This window comes from Drosophila pseudoobscura, chromosome 3 (genome assembly GCF_009870125.1).
Source record: "Drosophila pseudoobscura strain MV-25-SWS-2005 chromosome 3, UCI_Dpse_MV25, whole genome shotgun sequence".
Taxonomy (NCBI): Eukaryota; Metazoa; Arthropoda; class Insecta; order Diptera; family Drosophilidae; genus Drosophila; species Drosophila pseudoobscura.
In genome coordinates, this window is record NC_046680.1 from 19,049,452 (window position 1) to 19,076,130 (window position 26,679).

General features: G+C 47.3%; 5 protein-coding genes across 6 annotated transcripts in view; 2 read left to right on the forward strand and 3 right to left on the reverse strand.

Moving 5' to 3' along the window:
* The window catches only part of LOC4805247 (uncharacterized), a 68,797-nt gene that overhangs the window by 36,486 nt on the left and 5,632 nt on the right, over window positions 1-26,679 (reverse strand). The gene's annotated exons all lie outside the window — the stretch shown is intronic.
* Window positions 1,967-3,174, forward strand: LOC4805251 (trypsin-1). Its single transcript, XM_033378816.1, has 2 exons — window positions 1,967-2,646; window positions 2,701-3,174. Exons 1-2 carry the CDS (start codon window positions 1,987-1,989, stop codon window positions 3,028-3,030), a joined length of 990 nt encoding a protein of 329 aa, XP_033234707.1. The 5' UTR covers window positions 1,967-1,986; the 3' UTR covers window positions 3,031-3,174.
* comr (cookie monster) lies at window positions 5,761-7,778 on the reverse strand. The gene has a single exon (XM_001361647.5). It carries the CDS (start codon window positions 7,668-7,670, stop codon window positions 5,814-5,816), a length of 1,857 nt encoding a protein of 618 aa, XP_001361684.5. The 5' UTR covers window positions 7,671-7,778; the 3' UTR covers window positions 5,761-5,813.
* The window catches only part of Fili (Fish-lips), a 78,434-nt gene continuing 64,661 nt past the window's right edge, over window positions 12,907-26,679 (forward strand). For both annotated transcript variants that reach the window (XM_015185024.2, XM_002138777.4), the window contains exon 1: window positions 12,907-13,626. The gene's annotated coding sequence lies outside the window, so the exon portion shown is untranslated. The remainder of the gene's footprint in view (window positions 13,627-26,679) is intronic.
* PpN58A (Protein phosphatase N at 58A) lies at window positions 23,536-24,781 on the reverse strand. Its single transcript, XM_002138775.4, has one exon. It carries the CDS (start codon window positions 24,705-24,707, stop codon window positions 23,673-23,675), a length of 1,035 nt encoding a protein of 344 aa, XP_002138811.3. The 5' UTR covers window positions 24,708-24,781; the 3' UTR covers window positions 23,536-23,672.

Sequence of the window (26,679 nt, forward strand, 5' to 3'; positions counted from 1 at the left end):
GTTAATAAGCTTGTTCCGTGGCCTGTGAAAATGTTGCTTTTAATTAAAAGTTGCCCAACCCCTCCTGGGCGAGGGGGGCGGGGGGGAGAGAGCCTGGTGTTTTGTAAGCCCGTATTTTAAAGCCCGATGCTGTCAGGATAGCGGCCCAGAGCTCATGTCTTACAACCAAGTAGTGGCTTTGGGGCATGCTGCAAGTCAAGATATTTTATATAAGCATAAATAAATATTTGGGCCAGCCTACACAGTACGCAGTACGCAGTACGCAGACATTCGCTTGAGATAAAGATACATTCTATAGTTGAAATTATTATTAAGTATTTATTTGTTCTCAGGAATTTTTTAATTGGTTTTCTTTTGCCACAAAACTTGCGGTTAGCCAAAACTTTTTGGCCCACTTCGGACATGTTTATTGCTTTGGCCACAATTAAGCGATATTTCTTAGACAAAAGCTGCAGAAACATCCGCTTCCTGGAGTGCCAGACTCCGGCTCCGGCTCCGGCTCTGGCTTCGGCCTGCAGTTGTGGGTCAGTGGATTACTTTTTCAGGCTTCTGGCATTGTTTTTTTGTTTCTCTTCTTGGCTAAAGTTGAATGCAGTCCAGTCCCCACTCTCTCCCACTCTCTAATGAGCCGTCGCTGAATGAAGTTCAATGTTGTGGCTTGTAAATCCCCCCACATGCTCCGCTTTCTCGGACAGAAATCCCATTTCCATAAATATCAATTAAGCAGAGTGACAGGGAACATGGGGAGTTCTCGAGTTGCTCTCCGAGACGACTCCAGCTACTGGCTACTGGTTGGGCTGCTACCTGGCCTACGCAGTTTTATAATTGGACAATTTACTACCCCCCCCGCCACTCCCCGGCGACCGCTTGGAGAGCGCTCATCAAGAGAGCTGAGGAAATGCTACCATTTGGGCGTTGAAGCATGAAACCTATGTCCGTATGTGGGCGTGGCAATTGAAATTGAAGTCGTGTGCTAACGGGGGGGGAGCGGGGGTACACAGTGTACTGTTTTGCTTGAATGGATATACCCCCGAAAAAAAGAAAATTCAATTAGTCAAAGTCCAATCGTCCCCCCCTGGCACCCACTCCCGGAAAAGGCTTTCCCCCGTAAGCGGCTTACACACACACACACACACACACCCGCAAACTGTTTCACTAATTTTCAAAGCTCCTCGAGCCTGTGCTCTCCCGCCTTCTAATTACTCCTAACCGAATGGAGGAGGGAGGCTGCGAGGCGACAAGAGATGATGTTACTTAGTCATTTGGCATCCACTAAGCGGTCACTAAGCGTCAATATTTCAGGCCTAAGCCTATTACAGATTATTGTGCCAGCTTACACCAGAGGCAGACGACATGTCCGCCAGCCTGGGAGCCAGGGAGCCATGGGGCAGGCAGGCATTGAGGCATTCAGGCAGCCGATGGCATCTCTGGTTGAGTGTCAACTCTCCTGATTGGACAGCTTATTGGGCCTTTGATTTGCATAATATTTCGTTGAATAGTTTCGAGAGGGCCATGTGGAAATTGGGGAACGCCAAGACATGGCATGGAATGTGGGATACAGGTGGAAGGAGGGGGGGAAATAGGTCAATCGGTTTTGTCGATTTCACGGCATGAAATCTCAACAAAATCCCACAAATTAAATTCAATTAATTTCTACTCGTTTGCTCCACTAAAGGTACTTGAATTTCCGATTCATGAAAAGTGCAGCCCCTTCCCAAAAATAAACCCCCCGCCCCACCACACACACACACCCCCCTCACTCTTCCAGTGCGGGCTGGAGCTGCCGCCTGGGGGGCCTTTACACTTTGATGGCAAACATTTCATGAATTCATTTGTGCGACAGCGCGGAAAATGTGTTTGGCAAATGAAAAGCTGCCCGGACAAGGCCTCGACCAGATTCGAGGAGGGGCGTACGCAGGTGAGTTTTCAGCTTAAAACCGATCATCATTCGAGGCCGAGAGCTTAGTTGCCCCAAGTCCAGGCAAGATGCAGCTACAGTGGATCATCCTCGGCTGCTGTGTGGCCTTGGCCGAAGGATACATGCTGCCCAGGCAGGGAAGCCTTTTCGAGTGGCTGGCATCGATATTTTTGCCGCCGCCGCCGCCACTGACGACTACGACGACTACGACGACGAGGAGACCCACTGCCCCCCCTACGAGTGGCGTCGACAGAGAGTGCAGCTCGTGTCGCTGTGGCCTGGTCAACACCCTGCACAAGATCGTGGGGGGACAGGAGACGCGGGTCCATCAGTATCCATGGCTGGCCGTCGTTTTGATCCATGAACACTTCTACTGCGCCGGATCCCTGATCAACGATCTGTACGTGCTCACAGCCGCCCATTGTGTGGAGGGAGTGCCGGCGGAGCTGCTCTCCCTGCGGTTCCTCGAGCACAATCGCAGTCACCCGAACGTGGATCTCCTGGTTGAGAGATCCGTCTCGAAGGTCAGGGTCCATGAGCTCTACAATCCGCGTACCTTCGACAACGACATCGCCCTGCTGCGTCTCAGTCAACCCATGGACCTGCAGGGCCCACACCTGAGACCCATTTGCCTGCCCAGACAAGGCCACAGCTTCGACCACGAGATGGCCATTGTCGCGGGTTGGGGGGCCCAGACAGAGGACGGTTTTGCCACCGAAACGTTGCAGGTATTGTAAGGGGGGAAAGAGCCGAGAACTCTCATGGACCTTGTCCCGTTTCAGGAGGTGGACGTACTCGTAATACCCCAAAGCGAGTGCCGCAACGCCACTGCCTACACGCCCGGACAGATCACGGACAATATGCTGTGCGCCGGACTGCTGCCCGAGGGCGGGAAGGACGCCTGCAGCGGCGACAGTGGCGGGCCCCTGCAGGCGACCTTCGACGAGATGCCGGGCCAGTACCAGCTCGCGGGGATCGTGTCGTGGGGCGTGGGCTGTGCCCGACCCAACACCCCCGGCGTCTACACGAGGGTCGGCCAGTATCTGCGCTGGCTAAGTGCGAATACTCCCGCCGCCTGTCACTGCATACCCCGTCCCGAGGAGGACTACTAACTGCTGTGGCAGCATCCAAAACCACTTGGGGGAAACATCCGTATCCATATCCACAACCATATCTGCAGTCGCATTCCCCAAAGGCATTGGGCAAATAAAAAAGCAATTTGAAACTGGGTTACAACTCTCGATAGGTGGGCTCCGCCGCTGCTCCTCCTCCTCCTCCTCCGTAAAAGTTATCCCAAGGAACGAGGCCATATCTCATGCACATAAATCCCAATTTGCTGGCGAAATATTTTGTGCAATTGTGATTGTTATGCATTTTGCATTTGTGCAATCATAAAATTGCTCTACCTTCCGAAATACCCCACAACAAAAAATAATAAAAAAAAATAACACAAGGAAAGCCCAAGGACACGCGCCAAACTCGGAGGAGCAACTTCTCCACTCCACAATAAATTGCTCGGAATATTTTCGGCTATTTTAGAGACCCCTCCTCAGTACCCCTGCCACGGCCCGGATAGTAGTATCTCCTGTACGGCAAAAGCGTTTATGTAAAGTTGAAATTTGGCCAAAAGCATAAGCATAAAGTTCTTAACAAATGCGCAACAAATTATCTACTCAAGGGATATGGGGAGGGAAATGGCAAATTGAGTTTCGATTTGGCATTCGAAGAGAAAGTTTGCAACTATGATTTATTCTAGAAGATCCCATTCGGAAATGTTCCACCAGCAAAAAGTTCATTAAAAGACCATCGAAACGAAAAAAGATGGTTCTTTATGGTATAAGAATTCCTTTACGATTAAAGATGTTTTCAATCAGCAAAGACAAGCTTTTCCAACGGCACTTCCCGAAATAAAAGCGACCATCTTGACCATTAAAAGTCTATCTATTAATGTGCCCAAAACTCCACACTCCACACTCCATTCGGCTGTGAGATTGCCAAACCCTGAAGAAAAGCACGCCCCACGCCCCACGCCCCACGTCGTTGGGGCTTGAGTGGAGTGGAGTGGAGCCTCCTCCATAAAGCATATATGTAGATGCATATGTAAATAGTTTTACAAACGCTATGGATCATTAAAAATCTTTACGACTTCATATTAAAGCCAGACAAAAAAAACGGCCAGAAATGAACAGTAAAGAAACCATTTATACTTTGCCAATAAATTTGTCTCACCCGGAGAAACTCGTAAACATTTCCTACTCAAAGTCGTAAAGAAGTCTCAAAAACACAAGAAACCAAAACCAAAACCAAAACCGAAACCGAAACGGGGAAAAAAAAGAAGTGCCGCCGACCTGCATGGATTTCCAGCTAAACGACAAATAACTTGGCATTTAATAACTCTCCTCTGTGGCCCCCCAGTGCCCGCTCCCCGGTCCCTTGCATTTGGCGGCTTCATTATAATGCAGCAAAAGTCTCGACTTTATTTCTGGTTCCATAATTTCTGCGGCAAAGCGAATTTATGCCTTGAAACTAAAGCTCCGACTGCGGACTTTTTGGCCATGTCTGATCGCTGTCTGTGTGTGTGTGTGTGTGTGTGTGTGTGTGTGGAGGCGAGAGATGATGGGAGTTTCGAGTTGGATAGAGTGCGTGAGGGAGGAAGGACATATGCAGGACATATAGCTAGCAGAAAAGCAGCGAAAAGCCACTCACCGGCCTTAAGGGGGTCAGGAGAGGGCCTAAAAGGTAGCTCCATAAATAAGAGGGGTTTCTTAAATCCATCAAGACTTTTCCCAGAATCGACGAGGGCTTCTAATCGAAACTTAGGCTCTAAAGAATATATCTACCCCACTCTGACTTCTACCCATACAGGTAGGCACACCAAATCGATGTCATCTCAGGTTCAGAGTCCCCTAAAAGACATCATTGAACATCAAATTTAATAATCGACCCGTCATGTTCATAATGAAGGCTCTTGGGGGGACGAGTCCTCGGCAGAAGAAACACATTTCTCAGAAGGCAAAACATGACACATCTCATTATGATGACTCCCAAAAGATCTCGGCCGCAGCACACACACACACGCTCCAGAGCCAGGGGGCTGTCAGAGCATTTTGTTTATGATTTTGTAGCTGTCATAAAGTTATTAAAAGTATGTGACATTTTTATGGCATTATGACGTCTTGCCAGAGCACAGAGAGAGAGAGAGAGAGAGAGAGATGTGTGGCAGGCAATTGCTGCTTGCTGTTTGTTTTCAACGCTCTTGAAGTTCTCGGAGGTACTGCCTGTCCCTGAAATATGATATCAAATAAAAAGCAAATTAAAGACGATAAAAATCGTGTCCCACCTCACGCTGGGTTAAATGCAAAAAGAATAAAAAGCAGGAATACTTCTTTTTGCGAGTCTCCAGGCGAAATCCCTTCGATTGGACGGATTGTGGGTCCCGCGTTGGGGTTTCGTTTTTCGGTTGCCTGCTTCATCTTGTTATTTGGTGGCTCATAAAACTTGTAAACATCCGACTGATTGTGCCCCTGTCTGGCTTTGGTCTCTCCCTCGCCCTCGCCCTCGCCCTGAGAGTGGGTTTGGTAAGATATTTCCAGATTGGCCCTCGTAATGGGGCACTGAGGGCGTGAGAGATCAAAAGCCGATAAGCGGCCGAAAGGTCCGAAATGATGGCCCTCTAAAGAAATGGAAATTTCAAATGGAAATAATGGTTAATGGTCCTCGCATAGAGAAGGTGCTGTGGTTAGAGGTGTTCGAGAAGAGAATAGATAACAGATGAGGCTGGTGCTCATATACATAGATCTAAAGATACAAGTTTTATGAGCGAAAGTACATCACTTTTTTTTTTGTACTCTGGTTTCCTTTTCATTCTTATATACATCATATTCTAAACAAAAACTTATTCCTTTTTGAGGGTGAGCTTGGATTTGCGGAAATCGTAGCTGCGGCGCTTGGCTGCCGGCTGTGCGGCTGTGCGGCGCAGCACCTTCTGGTCGATGTACTCCTCATCGTCGTCGTCGTCGTCGACGGCAAAGTCCATCGGCTCGTCCTCCTCGCTCATCAAGATCTTCTGCCCGGATTCCTCGTTATCGTCGGGAAGGAGCTCGACAGCGGCCTCCTTCTTGGACTTCTTGGGCAATGGTTCGTCGCCGGTTTCTCGATCAACTCCCTGCAGACGATTCTTTGTCGTTTTCTGTGCCCCTCTCCCTTGGGGCAGCTTGTTTTCCTCCTTGGTTTTCTTTACAAACTTGTAGGTGCCGTTGTTCTCGTTCAGAAACAGCTCCAGCGACGAGGAAGCTGCTTCGCCTTCGTCTTCGTCTTCGCTGGAACTGGAGCTGGAGCTAGACTCCGGGAGCGCGTTGGATTTCGAGCCTTTGTTGTACTTCTTTTTTTTGGACTTGATCGGTTTGGGCTTCTCCTTGGGCTTGGATTTGCTGCCGCTGCCGCTGCCGCTGCCACTGCCGTCGTCGGCGCACAGCTGCTGCATGACCTCCTCGAGGTCAAAGGCATCCTTCTTGGCATCTGCGGCAGCATCCTTCTCCTCGTCGGAGTAGTCCACACCAATGGGTAGGTTCTGGTTGAAGTCGCCCGACTTGTTGTGGCCGTCGATCACGATCTGCTTGTAGCCGCTGATCTTGATGCCGTAGCGGGGCATGTACTCCTGGAAGAAGTCCTGCAGCTTCGGGGGCGGCACGTTGCCGTAGTAGCCGGCAAACGAGGGCACCTGCTTGGTGAGTATCTTGGCCACCGACTCGTACGGGTTCACGATCTTGTCCGTCTTGGCCACCAGCTGCTGCTCCACGGTGGTCTCCAGGATGGCTGCCGGCCGGCCCCCGCGCTTGGCCACCGGCCTGTTGGAGGCATTGGCGTGGTCCTGCAGCAAAGCCACGTCGGAATGGTAGCTCAGCTCCGTGCGGAGGCGGCAGCGTGCCATCTGCAGGGGCGACAGATACGAGTTGAAGGAGAAGCAGAGGTCCTTCCGCTGCTGCTTCTGTTGCAGTGTGGGTGTCTCCAGTTTCTCTTGCGGCTTGAGGTTTCTTATGTGGCGGATCTTTTTCGGCGCACCCATTACGAAGTTGGCATGCTGGAAGACCAAGACTATCGAGCTCTTGGGCAGATCCTGCAGGTCGTGGTCCAGCACACGCACAAAGCCGTGGTTCAACAGCTGCTCCGTGAACTGGAGGACGCTGTTGCAACTGAACAGGGACCGGGACCCCAGCAAATGCTCCTGCAGCGCCACATACTCGAGCAGCAGGTGCTTGCCCTTCGTCGACCAATTGAGGAAGTCAATGCGGCGGCTGTTGGTGGCCAGGTACAGCTTCTGGACAAACGAGTAGGCGGCAAGTCGGCGACGCAAGATGCGCCTCGTCACGCGGGGCCTCTGCTGCCGCACTCCGGCCGTCCTCTTTTCCTTCAACCTTCCGCCGGCCCGCTTCTTCAGCAGCTTCTTTTTCATCTTCTGGCGGACTCTAGTGAGGATTACCTCATCGTCGGCGATAGTTGCCGGCTGTGGGCAAACCTCCACCTCCGGGACATCGTCCAGCGCATTCGCACCGTCTTCATCGTCGAGGGTGTCCAGAAACTGGCGCAGCTCCTGGTCGTGGGCACCTTCGGCCAGCACGATGCCGGGCGCGGGTGGCTCTCCGTGGAATATCTTCTGCCAGTCGTCCGTGTCGTCGGTGCCTCCTCCCGCGTCACGAGCCTCGTCCAGTGCAGCCTCTTCTCCGATGCGCGGAGAATTTTGACGACCGGACATTGCGTGTTGTTCCGTTTGTTTTTTTTGTTTTTTGTTTTTTTGATTACAAATTTATTCTTGGACTTTGTTATTGTCCGCCTGTCGGCACGAAAATAATTATACACTTTGACGTCAAACGGCAGGAGAAAGCTGCCATACTTTGCAAAGTGAAAGCATCAGTGTTGCAAAACGTTTCTGGTATTTTTACTTTCTCCTTCAAGTGTTGTAGAATTTTGTTGAATTGGATCGTGATGTGTCATTAAATTCATCGAAATAAACTTTAACCCTGCAGAGGGGGAGGGTCAGGGGGAGGGGGGGGTCTATAAATGCAAATTTCCAAAGACACAAAGAATATCAAATACCAAACAAAACTCGCATTTCATTCCATTTGAATGCATTTCATGTATTGTTTGCAATAAATCTATTGTTCCGCCACCCCCAAAGCCCCCATTCAACCCTCCTTCCTGTCGACCGTCACGCACTAAGGGCGGCACAGTTCAAAGGGTGGCAGGGGGCAAGGGAATCCACGCGCTGTATCAATAAGCATACAACAGGAACAAAAAAAAAAAACGCCGCCACTGGTCTGCCCCAATCAAAAGGGGGCGGGGAGATAGTGGGCGGCACATGCGAGTGGAGTGGAGGAAGGGAGGGAGGGGGGCGAACAGTAGCTTTAAATTGACATTTACATGAATATTTAATAAACATCCTTTAATCATGAGGCGTCCATTGTGCACCAACGACAGGACTGAATGCTGATGATGGAAACGGGTTGAACGGACGGGACGGAGCGGGACGGAGCGGGACGGGATGGATGGATGGATGAACGTGCATGTCCCGAAATGTGACATTTTTTTTGCTGCACAAGAGTTGGAGTAAAAACACTGACTAGCAGGAAATATCATACAATAATTTCATGTGTGAAACATTACCCAGTGAATACTCTTTCCTTTTATTGCCCGCCATTTGTCCATCAAAGTTCGTGAAAAAGTTGATAATATCCCTCGTCGAATGGTAGCGAAACGCCGCCGGAATGGAATATGACGAATAAATTTACAAGCCCCAACACACGGCGTACAAAAAAGTGCTCCTTCAGGCACGTGATTTTGACATTGTTTCAGGCGTTAGTCACACTGTTTCCTCTCGGTATGTTTGCCCTCGATTTATGCAGTTTTTATAGAGGCAACAGGCAAAAGGTGATCTTCTGCTTTTTGTGGCATACACTATTGGAAAGATATCAGTTTCCCTTGGCTTTGGGGGGAGTTCTTTCTGTGGATATTATGAGGCCTCATCATTTTCTGTATTTCTTATAAGTGGGGCACTTTTTTCACCCAAGAGTAAATCTGTTCAACGGGTATCCCTTGGTCGAAACATGACCTGAAACATTCATTCGTGTCTTTTTTTTTACAAACTTTTTTCCAGTATTTTTTTGGATTTTTTTCTTGTGACGGTAGCCCCCACTTCACAGAGAGCCAGTTTTCGTCGAGTTTCGATTTCGGTTTCGTTTTAACTTCGTAGGGAGAGAGAGAGGGGGGGAGGGGGGGGGGGGGAGGGGGGGTGGCTTTGCTCCTGTGCGTGTTATCTGAACAAATGATAACCGATGATCGACTGGACGGGCCTGTGACAGCTGTTTCGAGCGATCTCTTTAAATATTAAAAAAAAAAAAAAATTAAAAAATATGGATCATTAAAAAAAATTGTTTAGAGGCGGCCGCCGTCGGCACTTTTTGTGTTTTAATGCGTGTCAAGTGGCCGTAGATTGTGCATTTTTATGGTTTATGTGGCGCTACTTTGAGACTATTGTTTTGAAAGCCATAAAACTAGAAACAAGACAAGAAGAACATGAATGCCCCACGCCGTACAGCTGTCTGTCTGCCTGCTTCCTGTCTGTACTTTTTACGACTCGAATTTTGATTCTGATTCTTATTCCGATTCCGATTCGGATTCCAATACCATTTTCGATTATTTAGTATGAGTCACTGTCATGCGTGTGACTCACTCGAGAGAGAGAGAGAGAGATCCCATCCATCCATCCATCCATCAATCATTTTCCCCATGCCAAAGCCGAACCTTGGGGCTGCCTTTGCGTTCTCCGAGTAAATTAATATAAATGAATAATTTCTCATAATTTTGTGAGTGCATATTAAGGGCAGCCAAGCTGTGGTCTGACAATTAGTGGGGTATACATGTTGAAAAATCATTATTCAAAATTGTTGCATGCCTAAAATACATATTAATGGTCTTCGGCTGGAATATAGTAATTATTTCAATACTCTTAATGAATAAAAGGATTTCTGGAGAAAAGCTAAAGAGAAACAAAGACCTGAATATCGGATCTGAAGCTGGTACTCTTATAGGCCTCCTTTATACGAGTATCTCTGAGATCCCTGTACAAATTCCGACTAATTGAATGCCTAATGTGCCTGTGCTCTTTCTCTAGAATATCCATGCCCTCGAAGGCTAGAAGGCAACTCCCAACTTTGGTGGTAATTTGATATTTTCCTTCTCTACAAATTTTTGACTAAATGTGTTTAAAACTCCCCCCTCACTCCGCTACCGCTCTAGCGATCTGCTGTGTATTGCTTTCACCCCTCGTCTGCGGCTGTTCTTCAATCAGTCGTCTCTTGGCTGGTCTCTAATGAAGCGTTAAAACTCCCGTTCTCTAGTGGAAGAGAGCGAGCAGATAATTAACACAACTCCAACTCCAACTCCAACTCCATTTCCAATAGCACCGAACCGAACAGAACTGAGAACTGAGAAAAGAAAAAGATATCATTAACCCTTGGCATTTGTCACACGAATTGTGGAGTAACTCTTGAGGAGGAGGTCCTTCGTTCTGTCCAAAAACTTGGAGCTCCTTTTGTCTGCTGTTGAACAAGTCAATCTACGTGACATCCTTTTGCTTACTCCTTTCCCGGGTTGTTCCTTCCATCCTTGGGCCACGAATTTTGTTGAAACAGATGTCAAATTGTTGTACATTTTATATTTTTCTTTTCCTTTCGTCTCACTCTCTCTCTCTCTCTCTCTCTCTCTCTATCTCTCTCTCTTTTGTTTTAGTATTTGTTTTTTCTTTGTGGTGGCCTCCTTTTGTTTTCCTTCTGTTTTGGTTCATTGACTGTTTGCGCGGTCTCGAATTTCTGTGAAATGTAGTCCTCCCCCCACCCCGAACCATCGCCGAGAGGGTTACGCCGGGACACTGGATATGTGTTTTCAGTAGGGACTGCTTAAGGCAACATATGTGTGTCCCAAATGAAACTGCCAATAGATTATCGATGGTATGGACGATAATGAAGAGCAGAGTTATGGTTGGGTCCCAATTATTCCATGAAGTTATATGGATCATTGGGAATCGAATTTGTGGCTACCAACATAGTTTTCGATAATGTTCTTCCCAAGTCTCTCGTTCATTTCATCATCTTCTGGTTATTCTGCCTCTTTTTTACCGCAGAGAGTGCGAAAACAGAAATCATTTTACGATACGATAATACAACTTCATCAGCGACAAACGAACCCCCGAAAGCGGGTTCTCCAGCCCTCTCTGCCGCCCTCTCTGCCGCCGTCTCAGACTCGCCAGCGATCCACCAAAGCGTGAGGCGTGCATAAGTGAAATGTGCACAAGATACCAGATACAAAGATACATCCAACAACAAGGCAGAAGGCATCCAAAAAGGTAATTAATCATCGTCATGGGGCGTGTGCACGATTCGCTTAACGTGCGCCTTTGGCGGTGGCCTCTCCGGTCCGGGCAGCGGGGGACGGTGACGGTGACGGTGACGGGGAGCAGTACAGGGGACAGACGGCTGCGGGGTCAGAGTTTGGTCTGTGCACCACACTCCAGACATATTACTCAAGGCATTTCCATATGCTCCACTTGGAGCCGTGGCTTCCACTGGCTCTCCGCCGGCTCCAGGGGCATGGGGCATGGGGCATGGGTCTGCACAGAGGCGTGGCCTGGCGTGGCGCAATAATCATAACGAGCCAAATTAATGCGTTTCTTTCTACATCAAGCAGAATTCCCGTGCAGTTTTTTTGCTCGTTCTTTTGGTGACACATTTGCTGATTTTTCCAGAGAGCAGAAACAGACATCCTCCCCCCCCCCCCCTACCGCCGCACCCTCTTGAAAGTTTCTAATGTTTCTCCCAGTGGCGCCTGCTATTTCGTATGAATTTGGAAATATTTTTAATTGATTGCGCGGTGGATTTCAGCAATTCTGCGTGCCATTTGATTTGGTCAACGGGGCGTGGCAGAAGAAAATAAGGAAAACACGACAGCTATAAACAATTAAAAGATACACCAACTGAAAGATACTCCTCACACAGATCGATAGGGAATTCTAGCAGGTTTTTGTTTACTATTTTATAAGAATATATGATCTGTTGGTTCTTAAATGTGTTCCTACCTTCTGCTCGAATACAATGCACCCTACTTTTACAGGGTATTGCAAATAGGGGAACTTCTTGTTGGGCTAATTGGATGCTCTGGCTCTGCCAATTAGTTGGTTCGTTGGGAAAATTATAGCTCAGGTAGAAACCGAAATGAAACGGAAAACTTTATATCTACATATATTGCACTCGAGAGGAGGGGAAACCTCTTCAAAATTTGCTCTGTTAACATTCCGTTTATTTTTGCATTAACATAGCCGCTACCTGTGGCCGCATAAAATTCTCTTTTGTGTGGGGGGAAAAAATACACGTGCTTATCAGACGCACACACACACACAAACGGGCACATCACGGACAACAGCGCGAGAGATTTTATTCGAAATAAACAAAAAACAGCTGTTGGCGAGAGCACCAAAACAGAGTGAGAGGGAGAGAGCAATACGCAGAGAGGCCGATTGAGAGTTGCTATAAAGACGTCGCCAGAGCGTCGGATGTTTATAGCAAGTCTTATGGAAATATAAAAACTGGAATTAAATCTGTATAAATTGTATTTAATAGAGAAAAAAAGGAAAAATATTAAGAAAAATCGCAAAATAAAGATGGATATTTCGATTTAAAAAACATTTCAAATATTTCTTATAAATAACCGAAACTCCCAAAGTTTTGGGAAAATTCCCATACACCAGGAACCGGCTTTCTGCGCTCTCTGCTCTCTGGACAACTCTCTCTCTCTCTCACACGACAGCGCTTCTCGCATGCGATTTTCGCACCAACTCGCACGAGAGCCAGCCGTCGCCATAAACCGAAGGCAAGCCGAAGCGAAAACCGAGCGAGCACTCGCATGTGGCATCGGGCATATCGCAGGGTGTTTTTGTATACAGTACAACTATGTAAGACCGTGGCAACATGGGGCATGGGGGCATTGGATCGTTCGGCAGTGTCCGCATCCGTCAGTTTCAAAGATACTCTCGTAGCGTGCGGTATATCTCTCATAGCTCGCGTTTTTCCGCTGCATTTTTGAGAGAATTTACGTAAAAGTTCCCATTAAAAAGGCCCTTAAAAGGAGAAAAGTTTGCCGTATAAAAAATAATTAAAAAGTGCTAAGAAACGCAAAGAAAATACATAAATAAAACAGTGAAGCCTTGCCAGAGGAAACCATAAACGAGGGGCATTGCCAGGACAAAGAAACCGCATGCTGTGTGCGCGTGTGTGCGTGATTCCGTCACGGGCCCTCTAATTGCATTGATTGATAACCGTTACGACTGTCGTCTATCTGTTTATTGCTCAAGGAATTTCCCGATTTCCCCATTGAAATCTGGGTAAAAGCAGTGCGAAAAGTGTGACCAAAGTGCTAAAGAATTCAATAAGTGAAGGCAGCAGTGGGCCTCCCCCCCCCCACCACTGTGTGTGTCAGCGTGAAAATTCAAGGAATTTTCAATTAATTTAAATCAATCACATGCTCATACAAAAGTCCCATCGACTGAAACCAAATGAAAACCTAATTAAGGATTAATTGAAACTCTAGAGAATTTAAACAAAGAGTCGGCAACACGAAATACCCATACATATATTTATGGCAATTATTTGTCCCGGAAAAAGGTGAGTGGAGACCCGAGAAAAAGCTGTGATACGCATATGTCGGGCTTGGAATTGTTATGGGAGTTTAAACCCTAGGAATTCTCATGAGTGGGGGGGATTCCTATAGGCATGCGATTATGAGATATTCTTGGTTTAGGCTCACAGATCGTTGCCTGGATGTTCTGTTCTTGTATCTAAACCTCTGAAGGTGTCAAACTGTTTGACAGTCGTTTCCCTTTGCCCCCCCTGGCACTACCCCCGTCTTTATGGTCAATTTCAAATGGGTCACAGATGCACTTTGAGAATGCCAGGCAGGTCCAATGTTCTAGCCCTCGAAACGCCTCGAAAATTAGCATAAATTTACCACAAAGGTATTTTGGCATCTAATTATGGAGTTTCTGTTGTAGTTGCCCTTGAAATTGTTGTTGTTGTGGTTGTCTGCATTGAATTTAAATTAAAGTTGGCGGCGACGATGGCGGCGGTTGTGTTTTAGGCCCGATTGTTGATTGTTGATTGTTGATTGTTGGTTGTTGCTGGTGTTATTTCGTTGTCTAATTATGCGGCGTGAAAATGCAATGCATGTACAAATATTGACGCGTCACAGTCTTTCTTCTTTCATTCTTGGTTATTTTTGTTGTTGTTTTTGTGGCCGTTTGTTAACAGTAATTCTCGATGTTGTGTTTGTTTGTTTCTTTCGTGTTTTCGTGCGGGAACGTGTGTCTATTTAAAGTGGAACTCAAATCGAACCCTACAATATTGAAACAGTTTCAAGTGGGGGCCCCCAGGGCAATCAACCGACTGGCGGCGAATGGAGGGGGTAGTAGGGAGGGGGAGTAAGGGAAACGCATTCATTGCATGCCTTTGAATATGGGCTCTTAAATGCATTCGCCATTCATCGAAATGAATATCTGATCCATTCATTCTTCAAGGTAATTGAAATACCTTTCTCGCGTCCTCCGCCCTCCGCCCTACGCCCCTCCTCCGTAATTGTAGCTCCACTTTCTATGGCTCTAATTAACTCTTTGTTACGCATCTTCCTATCGTCTTTTGATTGCATTCCGAATGAAAACTAAGGCAAGGTCCTGCTCTTAACCCAAAGCTGTCATCCATCCTCCAGGCTCGGGCAACAAAGAGCGATGGCATTCCTCAGCGCTGCTCGGCTCTGCTCTCCTCTAGTGGTGGCAAATCTAGTCCAAGTGTAGAGTAATTAGTGGCTGGGGCGTGACTGTACGTGCGTCAAGTTCTGTAGGGAAAAACTACAGCAAATATTTACAAATAAAGCGAAAGCAAAAAGGGAGGAGCTGCTCTCTCCCTCTCTCTCTCTGGCAAGAGGTTACCTCAAGTGGACACTCAAGTGGGGAGGACTGGAGATGAAAGTAGAGGAAGAGCGAGCCAGAGAGAGAGAGAGGGAGGGAGAAAAAATGAGGCTAATTAAAAACCTAAACAATGACAGAGGAATTGAAATTGCTTTTTAATATTTTCAACAGAAAACCTGAGGGGGAAAAGTGGAAAAAAAGATTTCCACTTAGAGATTAGCTCACATGTGGATGTGCATCCATTCCACCTACGCATTTCCATGACAGCCAAGGGGGTTAAGAAGTACAGCAACGAACACAAGTGACAGGCGACTAAACATGTCAAGTGAGAGGGTAAGCAAGAGAGCGAGAGAGAGAGAGAGAGAGAGGGATGACAGGCCACTGTCACACGTTGCGCATTAGACACTCATCCGAGCGATCTCCGAAGAGCTCCCCTACTCCCCTCACCCCCTACCCCTTACTCTTACTTTCTGCATCGTCTTTCGTCCGGGGCGGTGTCTCTGGTGCAATGTTTGTCCAACTGCTGGATCGCACACAGCTGACACAGCTCTCTCCCCTCACCCTCACCCTCTCCCTCTCTTTTCCCGGAGTGTGTGTGTGTGTGGGGTGGGAGGGGATCCCCACGTAGTGTGAATGAAATGTGAACTGCATTAGTAAATGGAGTCAAGTAAGGTTGAGCAAGTACTTTTGCCCCAAAGCACTTCCGTTTGGGCGCTAAAGAAAAGTGTCAAAGGTGTGAGAGCTGTCGCAGCACTTTCCGGGTAAATTCGGGCACAACAGCTGTCTTTTGTCTGGAAGATCTTCGAAGAGGCCCATGAAGATTGAGGAATTACATATAATACGTGCTGGAAAAGACAGAAACTCGTAGATTACCGACTTAATTCCTTTCTTTGCCTTTCTTTGGGAATCGATTAATCACCATAAAATACTCTCCGTTGAAGGAATATCTAAAGATACCAAAGCAACGGGGAAAATGCTTAGTTTTCATAGATATTTCCTTCACGAAAGTCCTGCAGAGATATCATATTTTATAAACAGTTTCGAATGAGTTCTCCACACAATTCAGTCTCTTCTGTTGGAGGTCTCCTTTTAAAGTTAAAAATTAGCCAGTTTCAATCGCATATAGCAGCCATCAACAACTTTGGGCGCTTAGACTGGGGGCCAAGCCCCCAGCGAGCCATTCGAATCCACACACACACACCTGCATCTCCCCGCTCCCCCCCTTCTATGACCATGGTTTTCCTGCATTTGCGGTGGTTATTTAGCTGTGATCCCTGGCCAAGTGGTTGCATTTTGGCGGTTTGCACCGAACGGCGGTGGTTTCGGCGGTTTCATTTCGTCCGTTTTGGGAAAGTTTATTTGTTTGAACTGATTATGGGGCATGTTCGTTCGCTGCGCTGCGGTTTCGCTTTGAGCTGCTTGCCACGCTCGGATAATAGTTTTAAATAAGTTCAAGTCGGATTTAATTGGCCAAACTAATGTCCGAATATATGTATCTACATATCTATGGGCTGCGGGGGGGATGGGTTCGTATCTGCGCCCACTCCAATTAGGTGACAAATAAACGACGACATGAGAGACGTGACTTATCAACGAAACACACTTTGCCAGGGGGACCATCATCATCCTCACCATCATCAGGTTTTGGATATCTGTCTGTCTGTCCATCTTCCGCCTGTCATTGTGCATTAAAAACTAAACAAATTTGTAATCCCCCTCCTTCTGCATCAAGTTTTATCCCCCAGCTCCCACGAATCTTGCCCAACAAGCTTCACAGATGCCTACACCTGTCGCCCGACTAATTTATATCTTGTAGATGCATGACATGTGGTCCGTCTCCTTAGATATTTAGATATTTAGATATTTATAAAGTTATGGCCCGAGTTGACCAATGTGAAATCATTAAACAACAGACACTCGAAAAGATGACGACAGGCGAACAAATTTGTTTGGAGTCTCTTGAATTTGCATAATTGAGTTGGAGCTGGGGGTTTTTTTTTTGGATACCCAGAGACCCCGTCTTGGGTTACTGATCCCAAATGAGAGATAAATAACAAGATGATGCTTCGACAAGGTTGCTGAAGCGAAGTTTTTCGTGGAAACTGAACAGATCTGAATGAGGTTTAGATCATTGGGAATATGATGGGATCAAAATCATATTAGAAACCCGAGCGTATCCATTCCCAATTGATTTTTTCACATTCCTTAGACCATCAAACCCATCCTTATTCGATGGAAACAATCGGCTATTTCCTTTAACCATCAAAATGATCTATTCAACGCCCATCCCATCGACTAGTCAGATTCAAAGAAACTGAGAACCTTCCATCAAAGTTAACTGCATTTTTATGATGCAGAGAGTACCTCTACTCAGTGCTCAGTAATCCCTACTCGTATGCCCCAAGCCCCCAGCCATCAGGCGATGATTATGCAATTTGCATACAGCTCACGTCCAAACAGAGCGTCCGTCCAGGAGTGTCGGCATCTATCCAGAGTAAGGCGCTACTGGACAGAGGGAACAGCAACCGAAACCGAAACCGAAACCGAAACCAAATGCGAGAGCTGGGGTCCAAAGTGCGTTCAAGCAAAGTCCACAGAGTCCTAGTTTTTCTCCCAAGGAGAATATCTGTACACCAATGTTGGTTAGAGGCAAGTCTTGGCCCAAGCTAAAAGCTATTTGTTTTACGGACTTGAGAAGACTTGATGTTGGAGTTTAATAATTTTTTTTGGTTGGGAACAAATTTGTCTGCTTTCCTCTTCCAGGGTATCTGTGAGTTCGGTTTGCACTCTTTCTCGTTTTTTTCTTGGCTGTAACCACAAAATGGACTGACCAAATGGCTCAAACGGAGACGTAGATGGAGACGGAGAGAAAACATTCTGCTAAATGCAGTTTGGCTTGAGATTAGTGCGAGTTGATTATTTACTTTGGCCTCAAATTGTGCAATGCAAATAAACGGAGAGATGGAGATGCAGATGGACGAGGAGGAGGGGGGCAAACAGGGAGTTAGCCGCAGCAGCAGCATTATTATGTTAATGGCAACGAAATGCAGTTGCATTTTGCAGTTTATTCAGCGCCGAACGTGTTGCCCATGCGGGTCGTAAATCCCCAACTCCGACTCCGACTCCAGCTCCATCTCTGACTGGAGACCAGAGACCAGAGACCAGAGACCAGGTCCCAGGTCCCAGAGACCCGGCGATGCATGTTGATTATTTTTATTGCAATTGACAAAAAACCCCGGAAAAATGGCAAGGCAAAACTCTGGCTCTGTGGCGGCGGGTAATTCTTTTGTAATTGACCAGCTGCCGTTGCTTTTCTATCGCTCTTGTCTGTCCGTCTTTCTGGCCTTTTGCTTTTGGCCAGCTGAACTTAAGAGTTGCCCATAAGTTGCAAGTAAAGTGGAATTTGTGTTTGGGATTGATTTTTGATTAGAATTGGTAATGAATGGATTCGAGAGGGTCTACAAGTCCTTTCCCTACAATACCAATACAAAATGCCTTATAAGTAGCTCTTCCATATAAAATAGATCTATGGACGATCAGTTCCCACTCCCCATTCCCTTGGAGACCTTCATCATTAATTTCCACGTTTGTCTCCAAACATTTTTTGCCCATACATAAATCTTCCGTCAACGTGGGTGATCCATGCCCCAAGCTCCAAGCACACACAAAAGCGCATTCCATGATTGATTATCTTTTTATAATTTATTAATTTCGCACCCACGCACCCGAAAAAAACAAAAAAAAAAAAATGAAAAGAATCCCCATAATAGATGAAATTTGTGAATAAATTATACAAAATAGAGAGAGATAGCTGCCAAATGGCAAACGGCAGAATGAGTGACAAGGAGAGGGGGAGAGAGCGCTGCATTGAGAGGCGCCCGCATTCGCTTGCATAAAAAGACAGCATAAGAGCGGGGCACCGAGTGGAAGTGGGAGTGGGAGAGCGAGAAGAGAAGAGAAATGATTTCTGCTGAGTCAAAGATAACGCACACAACGCAGACGAAAGAGAGACAGAGAGGGGAGCGCGAGAGAGGTCCGTGGACTTTATCTTGTCTGAACAATCGTTCGATTCGATTATTAACCCTCATAAATAATTCCCCCGGCCAGTAGCCTCACAGCCGCCTGTTCCTGTTCCCCTGTTCCCCCGAGCCCCTGGCTAAGCCCTCCGACTTATGTAATCGAGGCCTGGGTTAAGGCTCAGACTCCTCAAGGTACCCTAGCAGAGGGTATTATGGTTTTGACATGGACACCTTTACGATCCAGTTAGGTCTGTAATTCCTACTTTCCTTCTTCTGAAGACCTTTGTACCTACTTATGTATAGGCCTTTGGAATATATCCCTGGCACTACAACTCCAAAAAGATTGGGTATTAAAAACTTTGGCTTTCGGAACGTGCTACTCCTTTGCATGTGCGTGCGCCCCCCTCCACCCCCTGTAACCGTCTTCTAATAAATGTTTTTCAATTTTCATTGTGGTTAGCATTATATTTTCTTCTTCTTCTTCTTCTCTCTTCATCATGCAAGTCCATTCTTGTTGTTGTTTGCGGCTTTTCGTTCCAAAATACAGAAAGAGGCTGAAAAATGCTTTATCATCGGCTCGAGGCACGAGGTCGGAGGAGGTTCACCTTTTGTTGGCTTATTGAGCCATAACTGCAACATTGTTTGTTCTTTCTTTAGCTTTTCCTTCTTCTCCGTCGTTTTTTTGTGGTTTTTCCTGAAGTTTTCTCATATCATTTGTTTATGTTGCTGATTAATCATGATATTTTGTGGGTTGCCAGGCAGCGGTGAAAGTAACTCGAGTTTTCATATTTTTCTTTTTTTTTGGTTTATATTTTGATAACTGAATTAGGCTTCGTTTTTTCTAACTCCCCCTCTCTCCCTGTCGCTTTTTTTGAGTAATTGTTGTTAATTTTAAAGGGGTTTCTTTATGCATAACCTTCATTGATATATATTCAAATGAGCAGCATTGTGTTTTGTGTGTAATACCAAAAAAAAAAAACGCCTGAAGGGGTGCCCAAAGTGCAGCGAGAGAGAGAAGGAACGCTAAGTGAGCTTTAAGCTGAGCTTCGAGCTCAAAGCCAGCTTAGAAAGAGAGGGAACGCAGCGCGACTGCATTAGCAAAAGCCCTTGAACAAAAAAAAAAAGCTTGACAGTGGCGGGGAAGCGGCATGCGAACGAGAGAGGACTTTCCAGGGGCAGCACACAGCAGAACACAGAACGGGAGAGCGCACATGAGAGAACTTTGGAAAAGAGCATCACCTTTCAGTGCATTTTGGTTCCTATTTTCACAATATTTCAAGGCCAGGAAGACATTTTTTGTACTTTCTTTCCCCAGAGCTCTCCCCATCTGTTCCCCCCCATCTGTTCTTTGGGCATATAATACTCGAACAGACGACGACTCATCATCATCTGGCAGTCGTATCCTAAATAAATACCCCTGCCTGCCGAATCTAAACAATTGCCTACTCATCATTTTTCACCGCTTGCCGAGGGCGCCCGCTTATTTTTTTAAAGGTGACCAGGCGAATGTCCTTGCCCCGTTCTACCATTATAATTTCTGCCTTCTCACCGACTGGAAATACAAAAAAAGAAAACATGTTATAAATCATTCGCTGGGGCCATATTTTTAATAGAGATGTTTTTTCTGCCTGCCCTCTCGTTTAGGGGTCGATTGTGGTTGATTTTTTCTGGGGTTTTTTTCGCTTAATTAGATGTCAGAGCTAGTTGGCGATTTTGAAAAGGGTTGTGCCCCGAAATGTCTACTCCTTTGTAATCTTTTAATTAGCAAACATAACTCTTTTGGCTAAACCTGGTCGCCGATCCGTTTTGCCTTTTTTTTTGCAGGTGAGTGAACATTTTGGGGGGATAACAAGCCTCTGGGGCAGTGTAAGAAAGCTTCTTAATCAACGATGAACAAGGAACAGATACATTTATCGAGTCAAATCAACTGAAAATCTTTTCACACCCAGAGATACAATAGAGGACGTGGCTGGCAGGCACCCGGATAGGGAGGGATTTCCTCTTCCTTTCGCTTCGGGGCAAACAAAGCGGTTTTTGTGTATTTGAGTGACAAAACCGCAAGAGACATTGACTTTTCACTGGGTTTCCTTACCACAACGCCCACGCCCACACCCACACTCACACCCTTCCCCATCGAGTGGCAGTCCGCCATGAAAAACTTTGAGGAACCGAAACCGAAGAACATTGTCATCATCATCGTCATCGTCATCATCAGGCAGCAGGCATCTGGCATCCCGACATTTCCTTCCGCTTGTTAGAAGATGGTTTTTTTTTTTTGGGGGAGGTGGGGTTTCTTTTCTTTTGTGGGCAAAGGGTGGTTTTCCTGATACACTGTAACTACCCAAAGCATATGGCTGGGTTGGTTTTTTGGCTTTTGAAGCCCCCCCTTGATTGATGGATGGCTCTTCTATGGTCCGTTTCAGGCCCAAAACACACATCTCCATCTGCACCTGTTGTCGCACCAGAAACTGGAAAATTCGGCACAAGAAAATGCCCCATTCGATGGGAGCTAGCCCTATAAGATTCCATGGAATAGCCCTAAGGGAGACTGTTATTACCTTTTCCTGTTGGGATTACTTCTAGCCAAAAGAGAGACACCAAGATTCAAGAGAGAGAGAGACTCTCTCTGGGAGGTGGAGATGGGATATTGTTAAATCTTTGAGATATGAATTTGACAAGGTCTGATAACGTCAGAACATCAGAACCGTGTCTATTAGAGATTCATTGAAGTTCTAAACTTCAAAATGTCACTGTCAGTCATCTCAGAAGTGCAGCAATGCCTATAGAATGCATTACCCAAGGTTCCGGTTCCCTTTACCGGTGCCTTTCACTTTCGTTTGCCTTTCCCCCCCCCCCCCCCCTGCCTTGAAACAGTACCGGAGGAGCGTGTACAAGTCCCGACATGAAAAACATCTCTAAGCCCCTAAACAACTTGCGTCAGAGAGTACGTCAATGTCAAACTTTGACAGATGCCAGAGCCAAAGCGAAGAGTGGGGAGTGCAGAGGGGAGCAAGGAGAGAGGGGAGAGGGGAGACCAAGGAGAAAGGAATCGAAGAGGCGAAAAGGAGTGGAAAAAAGCCAAAGCAAGGATTTACTTTTATTTTATTACCGTCATTGTTGCGCCACACTCTACCCCCTCCCCCTCTCTTTCTCTCTCTCTCTCACTCTCTAACAGGGTGAAAGTTGGGAGAGTGTGGGTGGAGTGGTGGCCGTTATGTGGCTTTTGCGTACATTTCCAGGACATGGCGGTATCCCTTTTGCCTGCGACTGTGGCGCCTCTATCATCCATCTATGTTCGTCTCTATCTCTATCTCTCTCCATCCCCCATCCACCGCTCCCCTCTCGCTCTCTTGCGTCTGTTATCTACTGTTTAGTCAGGCGATGGCAGGAGGAGGGGGTGGGTGGTGTGGGGGTTGGACTTTTGGGTGACACATAATTCGTGGGGGAAAGTCTTCGACTTTGAGCTTTTTGGCAAGTCGTAAATTAAAAATGGCTTAATATGTAAATCCTTGTCTCTCTCTCTCTGCCTCACTCTCTCTCACTCTCTCCATATCTCTCTCTGTGTGACTTCAGATTAGTTTTGTGGATATATCAGCTTATGCTTGTCCCTGTCTTCGCTTCGCTTCTCTATCTTTCTCTGTGCATCTGGCACTCCGTACTCCTTTTCGGACAGGACATGCTGCTGCAAAATTTATGCGCCCATTGTGGGGTTAATGCTATGCTGTGGGTCCTTTATGCCACACATATGTTTATTCTGTTTTGCTGTTATCCTCGAACACTGCCTGGACACTGATATCCTTCAAAAGGGTGTGCGTGTGTGTGTGTGTGTGTCAACACTCCTGAAGGCGTGGAAAACTCTCCTCCTTGTTGTCATGTCTCTTGTCTTGTGGCAGATTCCAACTTTGGGAAACTTTATGGCGAAAGTTTCGTCTACTTTTTGCATAGATTATTAAATTGGATTTTTTAAAGACATTTTTCGAAAGGAAAATCTCGTTGAAAGTAGTATCTCATGGCAGGGTATAGCCATAAAAGGTGGGGCAAAGACAGCTCAAAGGAGCCGTTACTCTCTATAGTTCAAGGCCCTTGACTTTCATCTATGGCGGGGTCACCACCACATAACCCTCCCCTCCCCTCCCCGCCTGGCTGAACAATCCCCACTACTGTCCACATAAATTAGCATTAATGGCCATTTTGCATCATTCCAATTTGCCGAAATGGATTGCCATTAATTTATTCCCTCTGCAAATTGCAAATTGCAGTGTCATTTAATTTATACACTTTTTTTTTTGCTTACCAATTTGCATGTCCCCCCTGTTACCCCCCTTTCACACACACACACACTCTCCGCTTGTGTGCGTGTTGTAATGCATTTTAGTAATTATTTTAGCCGCTTTTTATTTTTGTAAGAGTGTTTCGTCGGCAGTGAGGGGGGGAGAGAGTGTTCTGGGGGGGCAAAAATTTCTTTGCCAAGTTGGCCGTAATTTAATTGCCTTTATGGCTTTTCTAGATTGAAATTAACGATTGTAATTTATCAAATTAAAATACACATTTTATATTTATCCACTTTCAAAGGGGTTTCGTCTTTTTTTTTTTTGTTTTCCACTGGAAAACTTAATTATATAATTGTAACTGTGGTCCAATAAAGTGTTTCATTGATGTGTGGACATCCCGTGATAATCCATGGGGTCTGACCTTTTACCCGAATTCCGGAAAAAACTCCCCGGGGAGCGGATCACTTGTCGATAAACAAAATCGGTCGACGAAGAAAGCTTGGCTTCTGAATGCGAAAGGTGCACAGCAGATCCTTATCGATGGACATCATGGCGCCCGCATTGTCGAACTCCCCGCAGTAGTTGGGGGCCGAGAAGATGGTCAACAGCTGGCGCTTGGCAAAGAACTCGTAGCCGTCCTCGACGACCTGGTGGCCGCGGCATATCAGCGTGAAGTGGAAGCGCAGCATGAAGGTGGTGACCACATCCGAGCCGAAGGTGTGGCTCACACCGCGGTCGTTCGGGTTCCAGCCGTAGTTGGTGAAGTCCGGATCGGACCACAGGAGGTCGCACAGCATCCCGGACTCGGGGACGTCGCAGGGCCGCGCTATGCTGCGGATCTGGTCGAGGTTGAAGAGGTCGGGACTGAGGCCGCCGTGGCAGCAGAAGATGCTGTTCTCGATCACCGCCGCGATGGGCAGACAGTTGTAGCAGTCGACGAAGGTGCGCCACATCTTCACGGTGAAGCGGCGCTTGCACTCGTCGTAGAAGCCGTACGCGCGGTTCAGGCTGGCGGACTCGTGGTTGCCTCGCAGGAGGAAGACATGCTCCGGGTGGCGCACCTTCAGGGCCAGCAGCAGGGCGAGCGTCTCGATCGAGTTCTTGCCCCGGTCCACGTAGTCGCCCAGCAACAGGTACCGCCCCTCGGGCGGGTATCCAGCCGAGGCCAAGTACTTCAGCAGGTTCCCGTACTGTCCGTGGATGTCGCCGAGGACATTCACGGGCGCCGTGACCTCCAGCAGCGCTGGCTCCTGCAGCAGCACTCCGCGGGCCCTCAGACACAGGCTCTCAAGGTCCATCGCCGACAGCTGGACGCCGCCCGCTCCGTCCGCCATCTGCGTGAGCTTCGCTATGAGCTGGTCCAGGCTCTCCATTCCGCTCCTCTGATACGAGGAGCGCCTGGGGGGGGTGATTGATTTCTTCGACGGACGTCGCGGGTCTTCGAGCATTGCCAGGTCTGCAGGCGGTGTGGGGGTACCTTTGCCTTTAATGTCCATGTGCTTGTGTTCGATTTCGAATTAGTTTCATCTGATTTTTCAGCCTTTTTGACGGAAGAGTCTATGTGTTCTGGGGAATTAAACTCCCCTTTGTACTTTTTCGCTCGAAATCTCTGCTAAATACAACAACGGGGCATCGGCAACAACAGCAAGTGTCACCAAGTACATTACTGTCTTTCAATCAACTAAATTTTAGTCATCAGCCCCCTCCCCCCCCTACTGCCTGCCTTTGTGGACCTCCTCCACGCCCCTGCATCCGTGGCTTTTATTTTTCAAATCAACATAATGGACACTTTGCCCCACGGCTTCGTCGTCGCCATCACCACCAACCACTCTCGGAAACACCCTAGAGCTACGCCATCTCTCTGCATAATTCTCGTCTAAAGCCTCTTCGTGCCAAAACCCCTTTCTAAAGCCGCCCTGTCTCCCCTAAACCTAAACCTTTCTAAAGCTCCCCCTCCCACGTCCCCCCCCTCTGGCCCTGCCCATGTCCGTACACGCTGTATATCCCGTAAAAACACAAAGGCAACTTCAGTTTTCGGGTTGGACAGCGGTGGGTGGTGGGTGGTGCAGCAGCCCCCCCCGAAACCTACCGCAGATGCAAATTTCTCTCTTCCGTTCGCTCTCTTGCTCCACAGCTTTGCGTGTCAGTCATCCTGTCGCTCTGTCACTCATTAAACATTTTTTGCTTAATGCAGCTCTGAGTGTTGTTCCTGTTGTTGTTGTTGTTGTTGTTGTTGTCGTCGTCGTCACAGCAAGTGTCACAGCAGTCACCCTGAATTTTTGTTGATTTTACGAGCATGTGACAAACTGAGATTCTGCGAATGCAACAAACCCTGGGGAACCGAGAGACCCATAAGAATGGTCATGGTAATGAGAGGAGGAGCGGGAATGGGTATGGATTGGAATGGGAGCGGGAGTGGCCATGGAAATGGGCGACAACTGCCAGTCGTGTGATTAGTACGAGGCCCCCCAGAGGCGCAACGAGAGAGGGGCTAAACCCTTTTCAACTCCACCCCTGACTCCAAGTTGACAGGAAACATGTCGGTTTGCCCACATATGATATTTCCACGCTTCCCCCTCCCTCATTGCCGGCCCCGCTACTGTCTTTTGTTACTGCAGCCGACGCCCGCAACTTTGATTTTATTTCTCTCTCTTCTTTCTGCTCCTCGTGTGTGTGTGCAAGCAAATATTTCACACGAAGTATTAACTGCACTTTGCTCTGGACAGAGTGAGCGGTGGGGAGGGGAGGGACGACTATTTATAGCTGCGCTGCTACTGCTTCTGTTTTGGGAAGAGAGAGAGAACGAGGGCAAACACAGCTGGGACTCCAACTCTAGTCGGATCGGTTTCCAGCCGAGTTTTGCTTATCTAATGCACTTTCTCACTCAATCGCCCCGCTCCCCCGTTCCCTATCCCTCCGCTCAGCTTGCGCGCTGATCTCCTCCCTTTTCTTTGCTTTGAGGCTGCTCTTATCTTGCGTGCTGTTCCTGTTGTTGCTGCCCGCACACATCGGCTCTGCAGTAGCCGAAGCCTTCTCTCGCTCTCGCTCTCGCTCTCCCTCTTACGCGTTTTGTTTGTCGTTGTAGTTGTTAATTGCTTGCCGCTACTTTCTTGCATTCCCTTTGCTCTGCCGTCTATCATAGACGTCCCTCCCGTGGTTTTTGCTGTTGTTGGTTTTCTGCTTAATGGGTTTTTATTTGTTTTTGTGTACGAATGATTGAGAGATGCGATTGGAGATGAGGGATGCCTCCTGCTGATGCTGACCATCGCTCTCTCTCTCTCTCTCTCTCTCTAGCTCTCTCACTCGCCCACCCAATATAATATTTGGCTATTTTCGCTCTTCTTCTTTGCGGTACCATGGGAATTTTTACAAATGTTTTTAATGACAAGTGCTCTCTCATTCGGGCAGAGATTGACTGGGGAGTGGGTGCTTCCGCGGGGGGTGTGGCACCACTGATGTATGATTATA